Here is a 20934-nt window from a genome sequence, read left to right as displayed (position 1 = left end):
AGAGGCAGAGAACTAACTTTGAGCAAGAAGAACTCAGAGACAGTGCCAAAGCCCCAATTTCAAGCTCCGGGACTAGCACAAAAAGCAAACTTAGGTTAAATGTGCTCTTTTAGAAGTAAACCTGAGGAATTTTGTCCACTCTGTTACCAAACTCATAAGGCAGGTCGTGGATGAAAACTGTTTAATTCTATCCAAACTTGTATTCATAATATATTATACAAATGGTCCAGGCATCAGGAAAATCTGGATGTAAACAAAATTGTTCTCAGCTTCCCATTTCATCTCAAAAACACACAATCCTACACATATAAATAAGCAGAACCCAGCAAAACAGGTTATTGGTTGCGAGCAAGTGGAAGTTCTTCCCATGGGGAAAGAGAGCAAGAGTGGACCGTGTACAGCCCCCGTACCTTGTCACAGCACTCCACAGCCTTGGTGTATTCTCTGAGCTTCAGGTAGCACATGGCCAGGTTCAGGAAGGCAGCAAGCAGGAACGATTCAGAAGCTTTTGATTCCTTCTCAGATAAGCCGTACTCCATCTCTAGCCAGGATACTATCTTCCCGTACTGAATCACTGCCTGCATGTACTTGCCTCCCTAGGAGAAAAAAACAGCTACCAGTTACCTGTACTGTGCTTTGGAGGGGATTCAAAAGGAAAGCATGGTCTTGCCTCAGAGGGCCACACGGAGTGAGAACTATGTTCTCAGGCAGCAACTCTCCAGGACCATCCCACTCTGGGCTGGCCGAAATGCACCCGAGCACAATTCTGTCTTTGGTACTCCCATTTCCTGGCAGCAGGTGGCATCCAGGCCTTGGGGCCACATTCTTTGGTCCCAATATTCACCAGGATATTCAAAAGGATGGCAAGTGGTTTAGTTGACTGGAGGCAAAGTTACTTACTCTCTTTTCTCCTGATGTTTAGCACTGCATAGAAAATATTGAAGTATTACAAGTGCCAGCCCCAGACACAGGCCACCTGAGCTATATGAACCAGAAGCTCACTGGTACCAGTGGCTCACTCAAGCTTATAGTCCTAGTTACTCAGTAGGCTGAGTAACTAGGACTACGAGGGTTGAAGACTATTCTATCCAATGAAACAACCAAAAAGACAGAAATAGAGTGGTGGCTCAAGCGGTACAGCACTAGCTTTGAGCAAAAGAAGCCCAGAGACTGGGCTCAGGCCCTGAGTTCAAGCCCCAGACCAGCACAAAACAACAACAAAAATTGTGTGTGAGTATGTGTACACAAATAATACATACACACCAGACGCTCCCGTAACTACTGAACTCTATCATCTGTAATGCACAAGTAGCACTAGCCAACCTATAAAAAAATGGGAGTGGCTATTCCAGTAAAATCTTAACTTATAAAATTGGCAGGTGGCCAGAGCCCATAGTATAACTTATAGGCAATGGGAATAGGCCAGCTGACTAGCAGCATCCACTATAAACAACCATAAAACAATATAAACCAAACATCAGTCAGTTATGTGAAAAAAATCTATTTTTGCTCTTTTATTAACGTTGATTTTTACATCCTATCTCAAATGATGTGTTTAACAAAAGTATTCAAGAAGGAAATCTCTATATACAAGCACTGGCACTTCGATTTTAGAACATAATCAAAATTAGGCTGAGGGTTTGTATGTCACAAACACATAATAATTTATGTAATAAAACATTATGTCTATAGAGTCATAAGTTTTTATGTCTATGTAGTTGTGTTTATATTTCCAGTACCATACCCATAGCATTGGGTATGTAACTATTGAGTCCTCGCTCTTGTACTGTTTGCTCTTGTATTTTTGTTCTTTTTTTCCCTTCTTCCTCTTCTCCCCTACTGTGCAAGAAATCAAACCCAGGTAAATTCTAAGGAAAGGTAAGCTACAACATTAACCCTTTTATTTCATTTTCCCACAAGGCCTTGCTAAGTTGCCAAGGCTTGACTCATACTTGTGATCCTACTACCAGCCTCCAGGGGAGCTGGCATATGCTTACCATCCCACCTCTTGCTCTCTTACCTGGTGATAATTCTAACCGTAAACCACCACATGAAATGCACGTGCATATACTCTAAGAAACTCTGGGGCTGAAACAACATGCTTATTGTTACTGCAGGTGAATGAAAGAATTGAATAGCTGGGAAACTAAAGTAAGAGTGTAAATGAGGACTCTCCTTTGCAGGAGGGAATTATCAACTGGAAACATGGATGCCACACTCTGGCAGATGGCAGAAGAGTTGCCAGACCCATTAAGATAGGGATCCAATGTGACCAATGAAGTATTACCATGATGTCAGTAACATGCACCTTGCTGAAAGCAGCAAATATCTATCACTGTCCAATGTCTCTCCCCACAATACGCAGTCATTCAACCAAGAAGAAAAAGCTGGCAGAGCAGCTTTAAGAGGATGTCCGTGGCATACGGACCTCAGGGAGATGGCATGAGAAGTGAAGCCCTGCTTGGAGGAAGAAGGCCCTGCTGCAGCTCCTCTGGTGAAGAAGCTGTCGCCGCTAGCATACTATCTTTAGGAGATGACTGGTGCCTTAGGGAGGGACAGGGCTTCTGTTAGGGAATGAGGCAGCCTTCAGGAGAGTGAAATCCTGTCTTATGCCATGAGGCTTAGAGCACTTGGTTATGGTATAAAGGCCAGGACAATAGGTGTCTTGTCCCAGCCTTAGGCTAACTAAGAACCCACATATAAAACAGAAGAAAAAAAAAAAGGGCTGAGAGTTTGGCCTGGTGGTAGAGTGCTTGCCTAGTATACACAAAGACCAGGGTTTGATTCCTTGGTACCACATACACAGAAAAGGCCATAAGTGGTGCTGTGGCTCAAGTGGTAGAGCACTAGTCTTGAGGAAAGCCCAAGGATATTATTGTTCAGGCCCTGAGTTCAAGTCCCAGGATGGGGGGGGGGGAGAAGAGGAAAAGAAAAGGAAATCGCCACCAGTTCCAGGGCTGGCATTTTCTTCCTGTTACTGCTTTTTCCCTTGCTGGGTCGTGGGCTCTTTGAAGACAGGCAGTATAGTCTACCCTTTTTCTATTCATTCCTATAAAGAAGTCCTTAATAAAGGTTTGCTGAATAAATGTTAAGATCAAGAATTCCAACTATGGAATCAAAATACATGGCTGGGTGTCAAAATGGAAGCATGACTAGGGAGGAAACAAGTCATCTCATCTATGTTAGGCAAGGCTTGTCATTTTCACAGCGTTTAGCTTCTTTCTCTCTCTTTCTCCTCTATCTTAGATTTGGGTCTAAATTGTTCAGCAAGGGTAGTCAAAACCTAGCAAACCCTGGCTTGTCTGAAAGATTTCAGTGGCCGAAGGGCTATCTTAACTAGCGAGCCATAGCAGACATGCTTTCCTCCTAAGTACCACAAGAGGGAGCAAGAACCCCACATCACTGCAGCAATTTCAGAATTCAAACTGCCACCCAAGTTGGAGAAAACATATGAGCCAAGCAGGATGGCCAATGCCCTTTTGTGTCGTGCAGATACTGTTTAAGTGGTATGCACAACACTTGGCATAGTATCTTGTGCTTAATAATTATTTTCAGAGCCAAATGATGACTGTTCATCTCTCACAATTTTCCTCATTAGTATTCTGAGGCTGAAAGGAAGTTTTATAATCTAAATTGGCCTCATTTAAAGCTGTGTATAATAGTCTTAGTGCAGGGAGAGATTTATCTTCTTAGCGATAAACCAGATTGTTCCGTCAGTGGGAACAGGCAGAAGGCATGGAATGAGGGTCTGTAGTTCATTTCGTTGTTGTTCTTTTTCCTCCTCATCCACCTCCTCCTCCTCCCTCTAACTCAGGGTCTGGGTGCTGCCCCTGAGCTTCTTTAGCTAGGGCTAGCATTTTACCACTTGAGCCCACTTTCACTTCTGGCTTTTTTGGTAGTTTTCTGGAAATAAGAGTCTCATGGACTTTGCTGGCCGGGCTGGCTCTGAGCCTCTATATTCAGATCTCAGCTTCCTGAGGAGCTAAGATTACAGGTGTCAGCCACTGGCATCCCGCTAATCCAGCTCATTTCTGGTCTCACCCACACATCTGGACTCTGTACACATGCGCAATGTGTGGAGTCAATACCCTGGGAAGATAAAGCACAGGAGAGCAGGGTGGCAGATTGAAACCTGCCCTGACAGTTGGAGAGGGATGGGTCTATGCACAGGAAACTACCAGCCATTTTTGAAGACTTACAGCTAAAGCTAGGATCACTGCTGAGATCTTTTACCTATAATTACGAAGGTGCCTCCAGGGAAGTTTTCACTGGTACAAAATGTTCAGAGATATTCTGGGAGAAAAGTCTTAGGTCAGTGGTTTTGAACCTTTCATGAATTTTTTTCCTCAATGGACTAATGTTTTGAAAGATCTTGTCTATCATATTGCATGTTAAAAATAATACGTTCCATATGTGTGAGTGCTGACCCAGATTTTATCCAAAGATTGGCAATTTAAAGAAGGCTCACAATGTTATGAAATACACAAATCTGGTTATGGCTGTGATGCTAAGAACACAGTTAAATACCATACAGATACTTATATACTGCTGTGTGCTGCGTATCACCAATTCCAACACGTTTCTGTTTATATTCAGGAGGTAAGGCTTTAAGACAGATGGCTTAATGACATTATTTCATTTCTAAAAGTATTCTCCTAAGTTAGGGCATCAGTAAAACTACCTATAGCTTCTGGCTGGCTGAGCTTTTTATTATAATTGATTCTAGTCAAATGTTAAAAGCCTCACCTGTCTAAAACACTGTTAGTATTCTGTTTAGAAATCTGGGAAAATAGATACATATTACTTAACAAGGGAATGTTTTGAGAAATGGAAATGCATCATGAGGCGATTCTTCCCCCTCTCCCCCAGCAGTGGTGGGGCTTGAACTCTGGGCCTGGGTGCTGTCCCTGAACCCTTCAGTTTAAGGCTAGCACTCTACCACTTGAGCTACATTGTCTCTTCCATTTTTCTGGTGGTTAACTAGAGATAAGAGTCTCAGAGTTTCGTGGACTTGCCTGGGCTGGCTTGAAATTGTGATCCTCCAGTCTCAGCCTCCTGAGTAGCTAGGACTATAGGCACTGTAATCCTGTGAGCCACTGGCATTGGGTCCTACTTACATGTCTTAAATGTTGCCAGGCACTTGGTGGCTCGTAGCTGTCATCCTACCTGCTTCAGGAGGCTAAAATCTATGGACTATGGTTTGAGACCAACCCAGGCAAATGAAGTCTGAGAGGCTCTTATATTTGATCAACTAGCAAAATGCCAGAAATGGGTATCTCAAATGGTAGAGCACTAATCTTGAATGAAAAAAGCCAAGCAAGAACATGAGTTTCTGAGTTCAAGCCCCCAAAGTCTTGTTAAAAATGAAGCCACATGCCTGGCGTGGTGGCTCACACCTTAAGCCTAGCTACTCAGGAGGCTGAGATCTGAGGACTGCGGTTCAAAGTCAGCCCAGGCACTAAAGTCCGGAAGACTTGTATCTCCAATTATCCACCAGAAAACGGGAAGTAGCACTGTGGCTCAAGGGGTAGGGTGGTATTCTTGAACTGAAGAGCTCAGGGGGCAGTGCCCAGGCCCAGAGTTCAAGTCCCATGACCAAAAAAAAAAAGCCACATGCACTACCCTAGGACTGTCAGTGTCACTGTCCCCATCGTCCTCACCTGCACAGCCTGTCCCACTAGAGGGACTTTGGAGCAATGACAAACACAGAGCTGCTACCACAACAAGAATGCTTCTGTTTATAGTTGTTTGTAGCTGTCACTGCTTTTTAAGTAAGTGGGAAAAATGCATCATAAAGACTGTATGTGCCTGACCTTTACAACTCCAGTAGAACAGAGCAGGGAATTTGTTTATACCAGCATCAGCACTTAGGACTCTACAAACAGGGCAGGTAACAGAGTTTTCAGCTCTACTGGAAGCTTATGGGATCGCTGTATATTTGTTGTGAATAAAAATGTGGTGCACAACATAGTATACAGTAATGAGGGGCAAGACTCCAGGAGCATAAAAAATACTGCACTGTAGCCAGTGCAGTGGCTCATGCCTGTAATCCTAGCTACTCAGGAGGCTAAGATCTGAGAATCAAGGTTCAAAGCCAGCCCAGGCACAAAAGGACCCGAGACTCCAAATAAACTCTAAAAAGATGGCAAGTGGGGCTTCGCTCAAGGATGGGGTGGTAGCCTTGAGCTGAAGAGCTCAAGGACAACACCCAAGCCCAGGGGTACGGCTGTAGCCTTGAGTTGAAGAGCTCAGGAACAGTGCCCAGGCCTAGTTCAAGCCCTATGACCAAGAAAGAAAGAAAGAAAGAAAGGAAAGAAAGGAAAGAAAGAAAGAAAGAAAGAAAGGAAGGAAGGAAGGAAGGAAGGAAGGAAGGAAAGAAAAAAGTGGTAGAGCACTAGTCTTAGACTGAAGAGCTCACCTAGGCCCAGATTTCAAGCCCATGACCAACCAAAAACAAAAAGGCTAGTATCCTACCACTTGAATGACAGCACCATTTCTGCTTTTTTCTGTTTATGAGGTACTGAAGAATCAAACCCAGGGCTTCTTGCATGCTAGGCAAGTACTCTAGCCCTAAGCTACCTCCTCAGCCCAGAATTTTCTTTAAAAGATAACTTGTTCTCATGAGTTTAGAAGTTCTTGGCTAGGCACCAGTGGCTGGTGCCTGTAATCCAAGCTACTTAGGAAATCAGGAGGGTTATAGGTTCAAGATCAACCCAGGTAGAAAAGTTTCCAAGTTTCCCATCTAGCTAATAGCTGGGCACAGTGGTGTATACCTACCATCTGATCTATATGAGAAGCTAAGACTAAGAGGACTATCGTGCTAGGTCAGCCTGGCAGGAAAATTTACAAGACCCCCGTCTCAATACTAAATGTTAGGAATGGAGGGGTCCCTGTGTGTTCTCCTAGGTACAGTGGGAATTGCAAAAGGGAGGAACGTGGTCCAGACTAGCCTAAGCAAAAAAGGAGAGTCTATCTCAAAAATAACGAGAGCAAAAAGGGCTGGAAGTGTGACTCAAGCAGTGGAACATGTGCCTAACATGTGTGAAACGTTGAGTGCAAACCTCAGTACTGTCAATTTTTAAAGGTCCACAAAAATTCAGAGCTGAAAATAAACTTGTGGGCTAGGCACGGTGAGTCATGCCTGTAACTCCAGTAAGTCAGGAGACAACAATCAGGAGGATTATGGACCTGAGATCAATCTAGACCAAAAGCTAGTGGAACCCTATCTCAACCGTTAAAGCTTGGAGTGACAGAGTAAAGATGTGGTCCCAGCTATATGAAAGGTGGACAGAGGAGGACTGAGGTGTGCATCATCTCATACTACCCTATTAAAAACCAAGCAAGCAAGCAAGCAAGCAAGCAAGCAAGCAAGCAAGCAAGCAAGCAAGCAAGCAGCACAGATGGGCATGGTCAAGTAATAGTTTTTCTAGCAAGTGTGACGCCCTGACTTCAAATTTACTACAAAAAAAGTAAAAACCATAAAACACTTTTTTTGTTTTGTTTTTTGTTTTAGCATGTGCGTGCGTGTGTGTGCGTGCGTGTGTGTGTGTGTGCCAGTCCTGGGGCTTGAACTCAGGACCTGAACATTGTCCCTGGGCTTTCTCAAGGTTAGAGCTCTACCACTTGCAGATTTTTCTGTGTATGTGGTACTGAGGAATCGAAACTGGGTCTTTGAGCATGCTAGGCAAGCACTCTACCACTAGGCCAAACTCGCAATAGGTTTTAAATTATAATCCAATATCCAAGTTTTATGCAAATAAACTTATGGATTTTAGGACCCAATCAAGGGCCTTAGCCTGAAGTTTAGAAAACAATTTCCACTTTACCCTCTGCCTACACTGATCATTATTTGCTTTTGTTTTGATTATCCTTGTGAACAAGAATGAGTTAACGTTGACCCAGCTTTCTCCAGACAAGGTGTGACTGCTGTGGCCCATGTTATAGCACCTACTCGGGAACACTTGTTCCAGAACACTTAAGCATGGCTTCGTGCTGTTGAAAAATATCACTAATTTCATGGTTTGTGCTGTGGCAAGAACAAAAGGAAAGAAACCTTGAGAAATGAATTCTCCTCACTAAGGCCTTTACATTTGACATTGCAAAGCACTCTGATTATAAAGAAAGTGAGGAGAAAGTCCCACATGCCTAGGTGCTAGAAAGGTCTCTGAGAATATTCCATGATGTTCTTTAGAAGTCATTGGTGTTGTCCCCATCACTTTCTCAGAGCCATGAAAAGTCCCCAGGTACTGTGTCTTCCATTCTAGTCTTGGAATATCTTTATTTTACTGTTCATTTCTTGGCAAAATATATATGAGTCATTAACTCATTTCCTGTGTGAGGAATAGGAAATGTTTCCCCTTTACTATTTCTCCTTTCTTTAACTGTGTTATACTATACTAAAATGAATCCCTGCTGAAACTTTTACCTTGTGAAACTCTCCTTTTCTGTGAGACAGCCCACAATGCCTTTCAGGAGTGGATCTCAAGGCCCTGTGACCTGGAGAAGCAGAGGGAAGCCCTCATCGCCATCTCTGGTGACAGACACTGGTGAGCCTGAGGCAGGGATGGAAGCTCACAAGACAGCCGGTTACCCAGCATGGTCCAGAGAAATGTAATCCTTCTCTGCATACAGTAAAAAGTGCAACCCCAAATCTCCTGAGCCAGATCATCTGTTGGTCTTGAATGGGACAAGCTGTCAACCAAAAGTTTTGCTGAGTTTCCCACGCTAACTTAGGTAGAGAAATGACTTTTCGGTTCCCCTTTCTACGTAGGTTAATAGTTCAAGGTCAGCAGGAAATAGCTATAGGACTGCTGCCCTTGGGATGCCTTTTCAAATAAAAAGGGACCAAAATCATTTATGGGAAGGAATGAGGCAGGATAGGCAGCCAAGGAGACAGGGAAATTATTTAAACATGTGTGTATGTGCGCATATATATATATATATATATACACATATATATGGAGAGAGAGAGTGCCAGTCTTGGGGCTTGAACTCAGGGCCTGAGCACTGGCCCTGAGCTTCATTCCTTTTTTTTTTGGTGGGTGGGTCATGGGGCTAGAACTTGGCCTGGGCACTGTCCCTGAGTTAGATAAAAAAGAAAGAAAGAAAAACTATCTTTCTTTCTTTCTTAGTTTCTCCCCCCACCCTCTCTTTTGTGGATCATGGGGCTTAAACTTTGCCTGGGCACTGTCCCTGAGCTCTTCAGAAGGCAAGTGCCCTAACCCTGGGCCTGGGCATTGTCCCTAAGATCTTCATCTCAAGACGAATGCCCTACCCTTGAGCCAAGTCCCACTTCCCATTTTCTAGAGGTTAATTGGAGGTAAAAGTCTCAGGTCCTTTTGTGCAGGGCTGGCTTTGAACCTTGATCCTCAGATCTCAGCCTCCTGAGTAGCTAGGATGAGTGGCTGAGTAGTAGGTGGGATGAGCCACCCCACCCAGCTTCCCGAGCTTCTTTTGCTCAAGGCTAGCATTCTACCACTTGAGCCACAGTGCCACTTCTGGCTTTTTCTGTTTATGTGGTACTGAGGAATCAAACCCAGGGCTTTATGCATGCTAGGCAAGTACTCCACCACTGAGCCACATCCCCAGCCAAATTATATTATTTTTTTTAACAAGTATTAAAAGGGCCAGACTCAAAGTTAAAACCAGAAAATAAACTGAAAAAAAGTAGATAAGATCCTCTCCTACAATAGCCCTCCTCTAAAAAGTTATAATATTAGGACACTCAGGATGGGCTATCTAACTCTGCCTCCTCCACTGAAAGATAAGAAAGTCCAAAAGATTACCAGGCTCCAGGATGGCCCTTGCCCATCTTACTCTCTAAAACCACTGTCAAAGGATTAGCAGTTGCTAGACTGCTTCGACCACCAGTATTTGCCTAGCTCAGAAACAGCCACAGAAAAGAATCGACAATTTGTCTTTTAACTCCCATTTATTACTCCCCATGTAGGAAAATTTCTTGTTTTCCTTTTTCCCTACTTTAACTCCATTACACTAAAATAAATTCTTGCTAAGACTTAAAAAAATTGGAATTTTAAAAACTAGACACTATGTAGGAAGTGAACTTTATAATTTGTGGGGGAGGGGTGGGAGGAAAAGCAGAAGAAAATTAAAGGGGCTAACATTGTTCAAAAAGAAATGTACTCATGCATATCACCTTTAAACAAAATAAACTTTAAAAAAAAAAAGATTGTAAAAAAAAAAGAGGAATTTTTTGTGGGGGGAGAAACAGTCCTGAGGCTTGAACTCAGAGCCCAGGCACTGTCTTTGGGCTTTCTCAAGGCTTGCTTCTACCACTTGAGCCACAGCACCACATCTGGCTTTTTCATTGTATGTGGTACTGAGGAATCAAACCCAGGGCTTCGTGCATGGTAGGCAAGCACTCTGCCACTAGGCCAAACTCCTGGCCCCTGGGAATATTTCTTGTAAAAATTTGTTTCCATTTAATAGGTACAGAGAATTCACTTTTCTCCGTTTAAAGTATTATTAAAGAATCTTAAGGAAACTCTTCTCTTGGTTTTACCTACATACAAACAAATGTAACATACCACCTTTTCATTCTTTTTCTTCCCCCTCAGTCCTGGGGCTTGAACTCAGGGCCTGAGCACTGTCCTTGGGCTTTCTCAAGGCTAGATCTCTACCACAACACCACTTTCAGCTTTTTCTGTGAACTCAAGAGTCTGGGTCCTGTCCCTGAGCTTTTTCTACTCAAGGCTAGCATTCTACCTCTCAGAGCTGCAGTGCCACTTCTGGTTTTTTGGTGATTAATTAAAGATGAATCACAGGGGCTTTTTTGCCGGGGCTGGCTTCCAACCAGATCCTCAGATCTCAGACTTCCGAGCCCAGCACATTCAATAAGTTCTTAAAATTTGTTTGGAAAACAAGGGAACTGTTTGAATTCTCCTTTCTTGTGTCACATGAACTAGTGGTTACATCAGGACAGTGGAAAGGAAAAGGATGGGAACTTACTCTGAATTCTGTTGCTTGCTAACCCTCAGTCCACTCATTCCACTTTCATTCTACAAACACTTCTGCCTGCCAGCCATTGACTCAGCAAGATGTTTTAGGACTTGAGAGCCATAGAGCGATGGATAGGCAAGCCAGACATGGTCTGATTATATGCAAAGTTTAAAATCTAGACAACCATATGTAGGAGAGAGAGAGATTTGTGTTCTTTTTTTTTCCCCTCACATTAATTCTTTTCTCATCATTCCTTATACAGAAAACAACAGACCTATACAAACTCCGGCTTGTTCTTACCAAGAAGGTGTTGACAGAATTCAGAGTAGGGAATCTCAGGCAAACCCATGGACACTTGTGTGAATTCTCTGACATGGGAAGGGCTGGATAGGGACTCACACACCTTGAAGTATACAGTTCCCTTCTCTTTGACAATGGCAGCCTGTTCCAGTTTTTCTTTGGTGTCCATCTCCCAGGATTCTTTGGCCTGTGTGTAAATTTGTGGCAACGGTTAGATGAGCACAGGAGGAAAAGCGTCAGCTGATGCGAGCTACTTCTACAGGATACCCCAACTCCAGGCAAACTGGCTGGCTGCTAAAGTCCTAATCACCACTGGTCAGAGGTTGGCTCTGAGAACTGGCTTCCCAAGGTGGACCCATCCAGAACACTGTGAAAGTGTACACCTTTAGTTGGCATGGCAAAGCCACCCAAGGAAGATGACACTTCCTCATCCTCCTCAGGCAAGCAGTGATCACAACTTTAGCAAACTTTTTCTATGCCTGTTTTTAGATCCTAAAATGAAAATATAGTCATGTCATAGCTGTGTAACTATAGAGAATTTTCAAAACTCCAGGTCAGCAGTGGTCTTTGTAGCAGCCAGATATATCCAGATTCCACAATAACACCCTGCATCTGAGTACTTGGGGGCTTGCAGGTAAAACATGGTTTGGAGAGCACGGCTCATGGGAAGCTGTCACTTCAAAGCCATGAATAAGCCACGTCACCATCAACTGCTAGTCTATACTACCTGAATTCTTTCTCTTTCAGAGACAACTGCACTTTCTGTATGAACAGAATAGACCAACTGGGGTCTTACAGGGAAGCCAGTAAAAGGTATCACCTCCATGCTACAGGGCAAAGGAGTTAAGAAGCTTAAGTGTTAACTGCAAAATTCTCTTTATCAAAAAACAATTAGGCTGTGTCCCCAGTACTGCAGCCACCCTGCCTCTGCTTTAAGTGAGGATGAGACGAGTTTCTTTGGCAACCATGTGGCCTCGTTATGATTCAGCTCAATTATTTAAAAGCCTAGTTAACAAGGAACCTGTGAATTTTCCATGCAGGCTCCAGTCTTTTTTCTTGGAGACAGAATCTCATGACGAGTCCAGGTGAGCCTATGATTCTCCTGCCTCACTTCTGTGTTGACATCACGGGCATGTACCACCATGACTGGCTTTTGACTTCAGTTTATTTTATTTTTTAAATACCAGAGACTCTGGGCCTGGGCACTGTCCCTTAGCTTTTTTTCCTGAAGAGAAACAGCTTGACCCAAAGCTCCACTTCTGGCTTTTTGGTGGTTCTGGCTAGAGATAAGAGTCTCAGGGACTTTCCTGCCCAGGCTGACTTTGAACCTTGATCCTTAGATCTCAGTATCCGGAGTAGCTAGATTAAAGGTGTGAGCCACAGATGCAGGCCCTTTCCTCACTCTCTTAGATCAAAACTACAGGCCTTCTTCCAGAGTAAGATACAGAATGTAGAGGGGTCACTATGCAGGAATAAAAACGGAACACACTAGTCATTTGCTGAGGGGCCCCAGGAAGGGTGTGGCCCAGGTCTCACACATGGGGCTGCGACTGATGGCATTACTTAGCCCAGCCATATGTTACGTGTTTGTGGTTAAACAAGTTGGCAGCCTCCAGAAGTGACCCTGGGGTGCAGTTCTCCAAGGATCTTCAACCCAAGGCAAGTGACAAATTCCCTCTTCTACAGATTCCTTTCTTGTATAGCCCCGGACCTGGCCTCTGGGATCATTGCTTGCAGCCATAGCACAGGCCCCCTTCGTGACTCTGTGAAGGGTACAACCCGTTCAGCACTGAGAAGCTGAGCCCCACGCCCCCAAGGAGCAGCTTGGCAGTACATAAACCTTTTTTTGTCCTCAACCCAGGAAAAAAAGTACAAAAAGAACAAGTCTAGGAACAAATAAGGGAACAAGTCCTGGATTTTATCCAAGAAAAGTTAAAAAAAAAAAAAAGGCTGACACATAAGAACAAAATAAGCACACGGAGCTTCTGGGCCGGTCAGTTGTCCCTTCTCTAGCAGCAGTGTGAAAACAGAAGATAAAGCACAACCGGGAAATCAAGCCCACTGGTCTGCACCGCCTGCAAGGCAGTTAGGAAAGCGGGTGGGGAAGAGAGCACCACAATGGAGAGAGGTTGGGGTTTTTCTCACCTTTTCGAAGCTCTTAAGTGTAACTTCATATATAAGCTCTGCATTAGGTTCAATGCCAAATTTAGGCTTCCCTGCCTCTCCAAAACCATATCTGAAATGGAGAGTAAGAAATAAAACTTTAAAAGAATTGGTGTATCACTTCTGAGCACTCCCTTCGGTATTCTGAGGCACTGTGATCACAGAGAGCTAGGCACATCGGAGACCCCCAAAGACAGAGCAGCCGCTGACCATGCTGACACCGTGCCAAATCCACTGCTGAGGTTCCTCAGAAGCCAGGGAACATTTGCCTGTAATGTGACACCTGCACTGCTTATCACAGCTTGTTTAAATGTCACTGCCTTTTCCTCTGCTGGATTTCATCATTTCTTTTCAGTTGTTAAGGCCATGCCCTAAGCTTTCTCAGTGGGAGGGGCAGGAGAGATGAAGCAACTACAACTGTTACAGTGGTGCTTATTAAAGGTGTGCTTGCTTTTAACTTTTGTTTTTGGTGGGACTGAATTCAGGGCTTCCCATTTCCTAGGCCAGGCCTGTATCATTTGAGTCACATCCTTAAGTCCTTTTGCTTTTAGTTTTTTGCAAAGGCCCCGTCTCCCCTACAAAGGTCTTGGGAACTTTGCCTAGGGAGGTCCTGAATGACAATTTCCACAGGTATGACTACCACATCTGGCTTCTTTGAGATAGAGTCTAACTTTTGTTCCAGCTGCCTTTAAATTGTGATCTTCCCATCTCCACCCTCTGAGTAACAGTAGTTACAAAAGCTGTGTGTCAAGCCTGGCTTGGTGGCTTATGCCTGTAATCCTAGCTACTTAGAAGGCTGAGATCTGAGGATTGCGGTTCAAAGCCAGCCCAAGCACTAAAGTCTAAAGTCCGTAAGACTCTTATCTCCAATTAACCACCAGAAAACTGTAATTGATGCTGTGGCTCAAGGGGTAGGTCAGTAGTTTTGAGCCCAAGAGCTCAGGCCCATAGGTTCAAGTCCCACGACGCTCCCCCCCCCCCCAAAAAAAAAAGGTGTGTGTCACTCTACCTGCTCATGTAATTTTTTTTCCCCAGTACTGGAGCTTGAACTTGGGGCCTTGATGCTGTCCTTGAGCTTTTTTGGCTCATAGTACTTTAGCCACACCTCCCCTTCCAGCTTTTTGGTGATTGATTAGAGCTGGTTTTGATCCTCTGATCTCAACCTCCAAAGTAGCTATGATTACAGGTATGAACCACTGGCATCCAGCTCTCCTCCATTTTTAACTTCAAGTGCTGTCACTTTCGAACAGTGCCACTTCCAATCAAATAAACATGAAGAAACAGCCACATACTAAAACAACAAAAAAGCTGTCTGGGAATGTGGCTTAGTGGCAGAGTGCTTGCCTAGCATGCATGAAGTCCTGGGTGTGAGTCCTCAGTACTACATAACACAGAGAAAGCTAGAAGTAGCCTTGTGACTCAAGTGGTAGAGTGTTAGCTTTGAGCAAAAAGAAGCTCAGGGATAGACCATAGGCCCTGAGTTCATCAAGCCCCAGGACTGGGGAAAAAGAAAAAGGAAGGAAGGAAGGAAGGAAGGAAAAAGGCACACTAGGAAACACAAAGAACACACACGGTACAAAATAGCTACCCCAAACCCTCATCTAGGGACGTACTCCTACGCTTCCATATGCACCCTGTTGGAAAATGCAGCTGTTTTTAACTAAAACTAGATTTTAAAAACTTGTTTTTTGGAGCCATCTAGGATCTCAGCATATATATATATATATATATTTCTGTAGGTCATAGGGCTTGAACTCAGGGCCTAGGCACTATCTCTGAGCTTTCTGATCAAGGCTAGCACTTTATCACTTTGAGCCACAGTGCCATGTCCAGTTTTCTGATGGTTAATTGGAGAGGAGATTTCCTGTGCAGTCTGGCTTCAAATTGTGATTTTCAGATCTCAGTCTCCTCAATAGCTAGGACTACAGGCATGAGCCACTAGTACCTGCTGCCTTCAAACCAACTTAAACTACACAAGCAGCATACACTTGCTAGAATGAATGGTTCTTTAGTGGAGGAGTTCTATTTGTCTGGTTCCAGTGGCTCCCTAATATATCCAGCATATCAGTCAAGTATTCAATGACATACATTCTATCTGTTAAGCTAAACTACCTTTTTTTTTTTTAAACTTGTGTATCATGGATTGAATTCCTGTCCTACATTCACTAGGCAGGTATCCTAATGGCTAAGCTATGCTTCCAGGCCTAAACTACTCTTGGGTGTATGAAAAGATATTACAGAAGATAAAACCACACTTTCAAGGTATGTGCTGAAAGATGTCAAAACTGGGCTGGTGCTGGCACACCCAGTGTTCTCTGGGGCAAAGGGACAGGAGAGGGAATACACTCATTGTGTTGCGTAGTCTACTTTTTTACCTCTTGCCTCAATTTTCCCAGAATAAATGCTTACTCACTGACCTCCACAGTTACTCAAGAAAATGGAAGCTGAAGCTGAGAGAAGCATAAAGAGACCTGGCAGGAATGGGGTATGGTAATTTAGCAGCAGGGCAAAGGGTTTTCTTTAGCAAAGAAATAAAAGAAGAATGTAATTACCAGTGGGCAATTTTAGGTAACGGTGCGGTACCTAAACTTCTACTTGGAAGTCTTAGATCTGTCTGCCTATATCCTGCCTGCTGGAATGAGGTAGGTAGGGCACACACTGAGCATCTGCTTGCTCAGAGCATGTAATGATTTTGAGTTCTGTGCTAAGCAGGACAAATGCATGTTATTTGCTTTAAGATACATGTTTTTTTGTTTTTGGTGGGTTATGGGGCTTGAACTTTGGGCCTGGGCACTGTCCCTGAGCTCATCAGCTCAAGGCTACCGCCCTACCCCTGAGCCACAGCCCCACTTCCCATTTTCTAGTGATTAATTGGAGATAAGAGTCTCATGTTCTTGAGGTTCTCTAGTGTCTAAGCTGGCTTTGAATGGCAATCCTCAGATCTCAGCCTCCAGAGTAGCTACGATTATAGGCATGAGCCATGGTTTTAATCAGGGCATTTTTAATCCTTCCTTGCCCAAGTGACATCTGTCAATGCCTGGAGACACTCTGGGTTGGCAGGTGAGCCAGGTGTTTCTGGTGGGTAGGGCCAGGAACTGTTGAATGTTCTACACTACGCAGGGCAGTCCCCTGCCTGTGGTACAGAAGGGGAGAGAAGCCCACAGAGAGGGGCCATAACTGGTGGGAGAGTGAGATTGGGGAAAGGGAGCATTAGGGCATCTGGCTACTGGTGGAGTTAGAGAAGACTGAAGGGTTAAAATGAACTTTTTTTTTTTTTTTTTGCCAGTCCTGGGCTTTTTATAGCTCAGGGTCTGAGCACTGGGCTTTCTCAAGGCTAGAGCTCTGACACTTGAGCCACAGCACCACCTCTGGCCTTTTTTTTTCTATGTATGTGGTATTGAGGAATTGAACCTAGGTCTTCGGGCATGCTAGGCAAGCACTCTACCACTAGGCCAAACTCCCCGCACCTGAAGTCAACTTTTTAAGATGTAGGTGGACCATCATCTGAGGAGGCAGGAATTCACAACAGTCTGCTCTGAGGACAGCCATCCTGACTTCCTCAAGGCACAAGAAGTTGTTTAACTTATGCTAGCTCAGTTTGGGCAAAAAAAAAAGGGACCCAGACCACACAATTTAACTGACTGAAAAACATCACCACAAGTGACAGATATGCCAGGACTTAACCAAGAGATAAACTGGGCTACTGCAACAGAAGAAATTAATGTCTTTGCATTACTAGTTTTCTCCTGACAGTAAAAGATACAAAAAAGGAACAACAAGGCCATCAAGAAGCACTTGCATGTCTAGTTTTTATACTGTCCTTTTTACAGATGAACAAATGGAGGCTTAGAGAGAAGCACTTCTTACTTCTTGAGAAGTCATCCCCCAGAGGCAGCAGCAGAGTCAGGATTTAAACTCAGACTCTGCTTAGTCCTGAGAAGATAGTTTAATCTTTGACTTGTACTGCCTCATAATTAGACTCCACCATGCCTCAGAAGTTTTATGGAGAATGAAATGCAGATGACAGCAAGAGCACAAATTTGCAACAGCATTGTTACAGCACTGCTCAGATACAACAGGCTTGGTGTGGAAGGTGTGTCATATTGTACATGCATGTTCCCTGTCAGGTCACAGGGAATGAACTTTGCACAACTTCTCAACAAAACCAACAACTTGAAGAGAAAATAAAGGTTCCTTGACAATATCTTAAATTATACCGATAGGACAAAACTTACAGACATAAGAATTTATAAAAATTGGTTGACTATTTTCATGTTAGAAATGATCTGAAACATCTATCATGTATTAAATTTAATTTATCTTCTCTGGTGGCCTAAGAAAAGAGAAGGGAAAAATGGAAAAGAAAGATGGCTGTCCACTGGCAGAAGCAATACTGGCTCATTTCCCAGGGGTTCTACTGCTGGTCAGTTTGCTGCATGACTGGCATGTCAGGCTTCTTAGGTAGACACTGGTTTCCCCATTTAAGGAGCAATTTTTAGCTCAGTGACAGCTCAGTGGCACACCTCTAACACACAGTTCAGACAGGCAAGAAACTACTTGGAGTGATAAATGTCACTTCTATTATTTTATGCTACTATATTTGCGGCATCTGCCCCAATAAATGCCTCATCAGCTAAGTTAAAATGTAATGAACTGAATCACATAGCATTATATGTTCTCAGCCCATATGAGAACTTATTCTTCTCAGGAGCTTAAATTTGCAAACACATTAGATGTAAATCACAATCACAGCCCTTTTTTGTGAGGTCAGACCTATGACAATATTGGAATGGTAGTTGAAAAGGAATGAGATATCATTTGGATATGGACACAGAAAAGGCAGCCTTCCTGATGCTTTCACTGAGAAAAAGGAAGTTCTAACCAGATACAAAGAGCTTCTACAGGAAAGTGTAGATGTTAATAAAATACACTGAGGTGGGAATACAGTAGGGCAACAAGGAACAGGGTAGAGAAAAGAGATTACATAAAAGGTGCTTCATAAAAGGCATTAGAACTCAGGGTAAAAGCATTTTGGAGGGAGTTTCAAGAGTAGGTGGTGGTTAAATTACCACTTGAGAAAAGTGATTATAGACCATGCATTAGAACAAAGGAACATAGGTGACTGGCTTGGGTCAGAGGTGACACAAAGGCAAAAGAGGGTACAAAAGACACAGTAGTACCTATTGGCAAGGGCAGGTCATCTAGAGTCTCAATAACTCAGTTCCTACCACTGGAAAAGCCATGGGGTCAAGGGAGGACACACTACATCAGCAGATGCACGTCCATGCAAACAAAATCAAAACACCCTGCTTCCTCTCAGGAGTCCATTTCTCAGGAGAAAGGCCGGCTTTATGGTGAAATTTGAGATCTAAAAATTCTACCAAATATGTTTTCACAAGACAGACTGTCAATGTCTGATAGTTCTAAGCTCCGAAGTGCTAATGGATATCCTTACGATGGGAAAAATTTAGGCAAAAATGAGTCACCTCCACTGCCTTTCAATCCAGGAAGAACATGCTTTTTTTTTTTCTTTCCCCAAACAAAACAAAACACCCCCCCCTTACCCTGAAAAAACGAAAAACAAACAACAACAAAAAAACCCAGGGACTCTATATAAGAACATGCGGCACAAATTCTAGTAGTACATCATCCAAATACTTCTGTAACTCCCAACACCGCATGTGTTTACTGCCTCCTGCTGAATTTAGAGCAAGGAGACCCTGCCACATGTGACAAGGGCCAATAGCAGCCTGAGTTAGCCACATCCAAGAGCAAAGCTTGCTTGCCAATCCTCTCCTTAACATCCATCAGCCAAGGAAACACAGTCACAACTACTGTGGTAGTGTAAGGTCCCATCATTCTGGGTGAACTGTACTTGACTCAATGAAATGTCTGCACTGCTTAAATTCATAGAACACACCAAAATGCGGAGTAAAAAAAAAAACCAAAACAAACGAAGTCTATCCCTGTTCTTCAGGTAACTTCACTGTGTGCTAAACTGGTGTGCTGCTTACCGTGGTCCAAGATATAAAATACACTGTTCTTCCCTCTGCATTTTCTCCAGGGCTTTGTCAATTCCAATTGGAATGTCGTGGTCTTCTCCTTCACCAACAGTGAACACCACATCTCTGCAATCAAACATCCTTCCACCACAGCAGCCTTCCAGGTGGACTGAGGGTGGGGAGACAGGACAGTCACAAAAGCTGCTCCTACGACTGGCTGATTTAGTGAAGTGGTAAGTGGTGGCCACAAATGCAACATGTATCATTTCCCTTTTCTCATTTCATCAAGAGACGCTTGTAGTACATCTTGTTGAAGCTTAGCCACCCTATCTGAATGATAAGAACAACCATATTTCTCATGGTTTTGATTAAATGTACAACTACTGATACCTCAATAAGATAGCTTGTAGATAACAAAACCAACTTAGAACTGAGGTATGATCTAACCCTACTAGGTGATGGATTCCTTACCTGCAAAACAAGGTCAAGATATGTTGGATTATTCAGGCAGATAATTATCAAAATGCCACAAACTTAAGTTTGAATATATAATGACTTCAAATCTGTAACAGCACCTGGGCATCAAATAACTGGGTAAGAAAACCAAGTGAGTGGTTATTTCCCCAAGAAAACACATAAATTAATTGCAACCCTTTGTTTTTTTGAGGGTCCTAATTGCATTCACAAACATACCTGATTAACAAGTAGAAAATCTAAAGGCAATAACATCAACTACTAACTCAGCTGGGTCCCTTAGTGGGAGCAATAAATGCAAAAGCCTGGAGGAATCAATAGTGCACTGAAACTTCACAAACTACTAATAACTTCAGTAACATGCTAAGAGTTAAGGTTAATTTCTTGGGCCTAAGTCACCACACTCCAAATTCACTCAGTCCATTCCCAGGGTTACTTCATATCAGATCTTATTTCAAGATCAAATAGGAGGGGCTGAGAGTTTGGCCCAGTGGTTAAAGTGCTTGCCTAGCATGCATGAAGACCCGGGTTCGATTCCTCGGTACCATATACATAGAAAAAAGCCGGAAGTGGTGCTGAGGCTCAAGTGGTAGAGCTCTAGCCTTGAGAAAGTCCAAGGACAGTGCTCAGGCCCTGAGCCCAGTCCCCGGACTGGCCAAAAAAAAAAAAAAAAAAAAAGATAAAATAGGAAATACACACACGTATTTTCTTCATAAGCTAAGACTCATTTTTTTTCTAGGAAAAACAATTCTCTGAAACCTTCCAACTACCTTTAGCGTTAAGGGTATTAAGGTGTTTGATTGAATAAGAAAAATGGTTAGCCTATGTGATTGTGCAACAGGTACCAAGCAATGTAATTTCTCTCTCATAAGAAAATTCTTTATTATAATGGCCAATAGGCAAATCTGTAATTTTCTAAAACACTTCAAGACTGGCTGATTATTTTAAATAAGATCATTTGTTCTTTTATACTCATTACATATCTAAGAGCCAACTATTATTCTTCAAATAAAAACTAAATATCTATTTAGGGCGA

At 43.2% G+C, this 20934-nt stretch overlaps 1 protein-coding gene across 1 annotated transcript in view; it reads right to left on the bottom strand.

The window, feature by feature from the left end:
- The window catches only part of Fkbp5 (FKBP prolyl isomerase 5), an 84811-nt gene that overhangs the window by 2668 nt on the left and 61209 nt on the right, over positions 1 to 20934 (bottom strand). The window contains exons 6-9 of the mRNA XM_090355811.1: positions 19437 to 19593; positions 13405 to 13495; positions 11363 to 11446; positions 411 to 596 (exon numbers count right to left, since the gene is read on the bottom strand). Coding sequence (XP_090211937.1) covers positions 411 to 596; positions 11363 to 11446; positions 13405 to 13495; positions 19437 to 19593 — 518 coding nt within the window. The remainder of the gene's footprint in view (positions 1 to 410; positions 597 to 11362; positions 11447 to 13404; positions 13496 to 19436; positions 19594 to 20934) is intronic.

This window comes from Megascapheus bottae, chromosome 22 (genome assembly GCF_031878675.1).
Source record: "Megascapheus bottae isolate mThoBot1 chromosome 22, mThoBot2.hap1, whole genome shotgun sequence".
In the NCBI taxonomy this organism is placed as follows: domain Eukaryota; kingdom Metazoa; phylum Chordata; class Mammalia; order Rodentia; family Geomyidae; genus Megascapheus; species Megascapheus bottae.
This window is presented reverse-complemented; position numbering and strand designations above follow the sequence as displayed.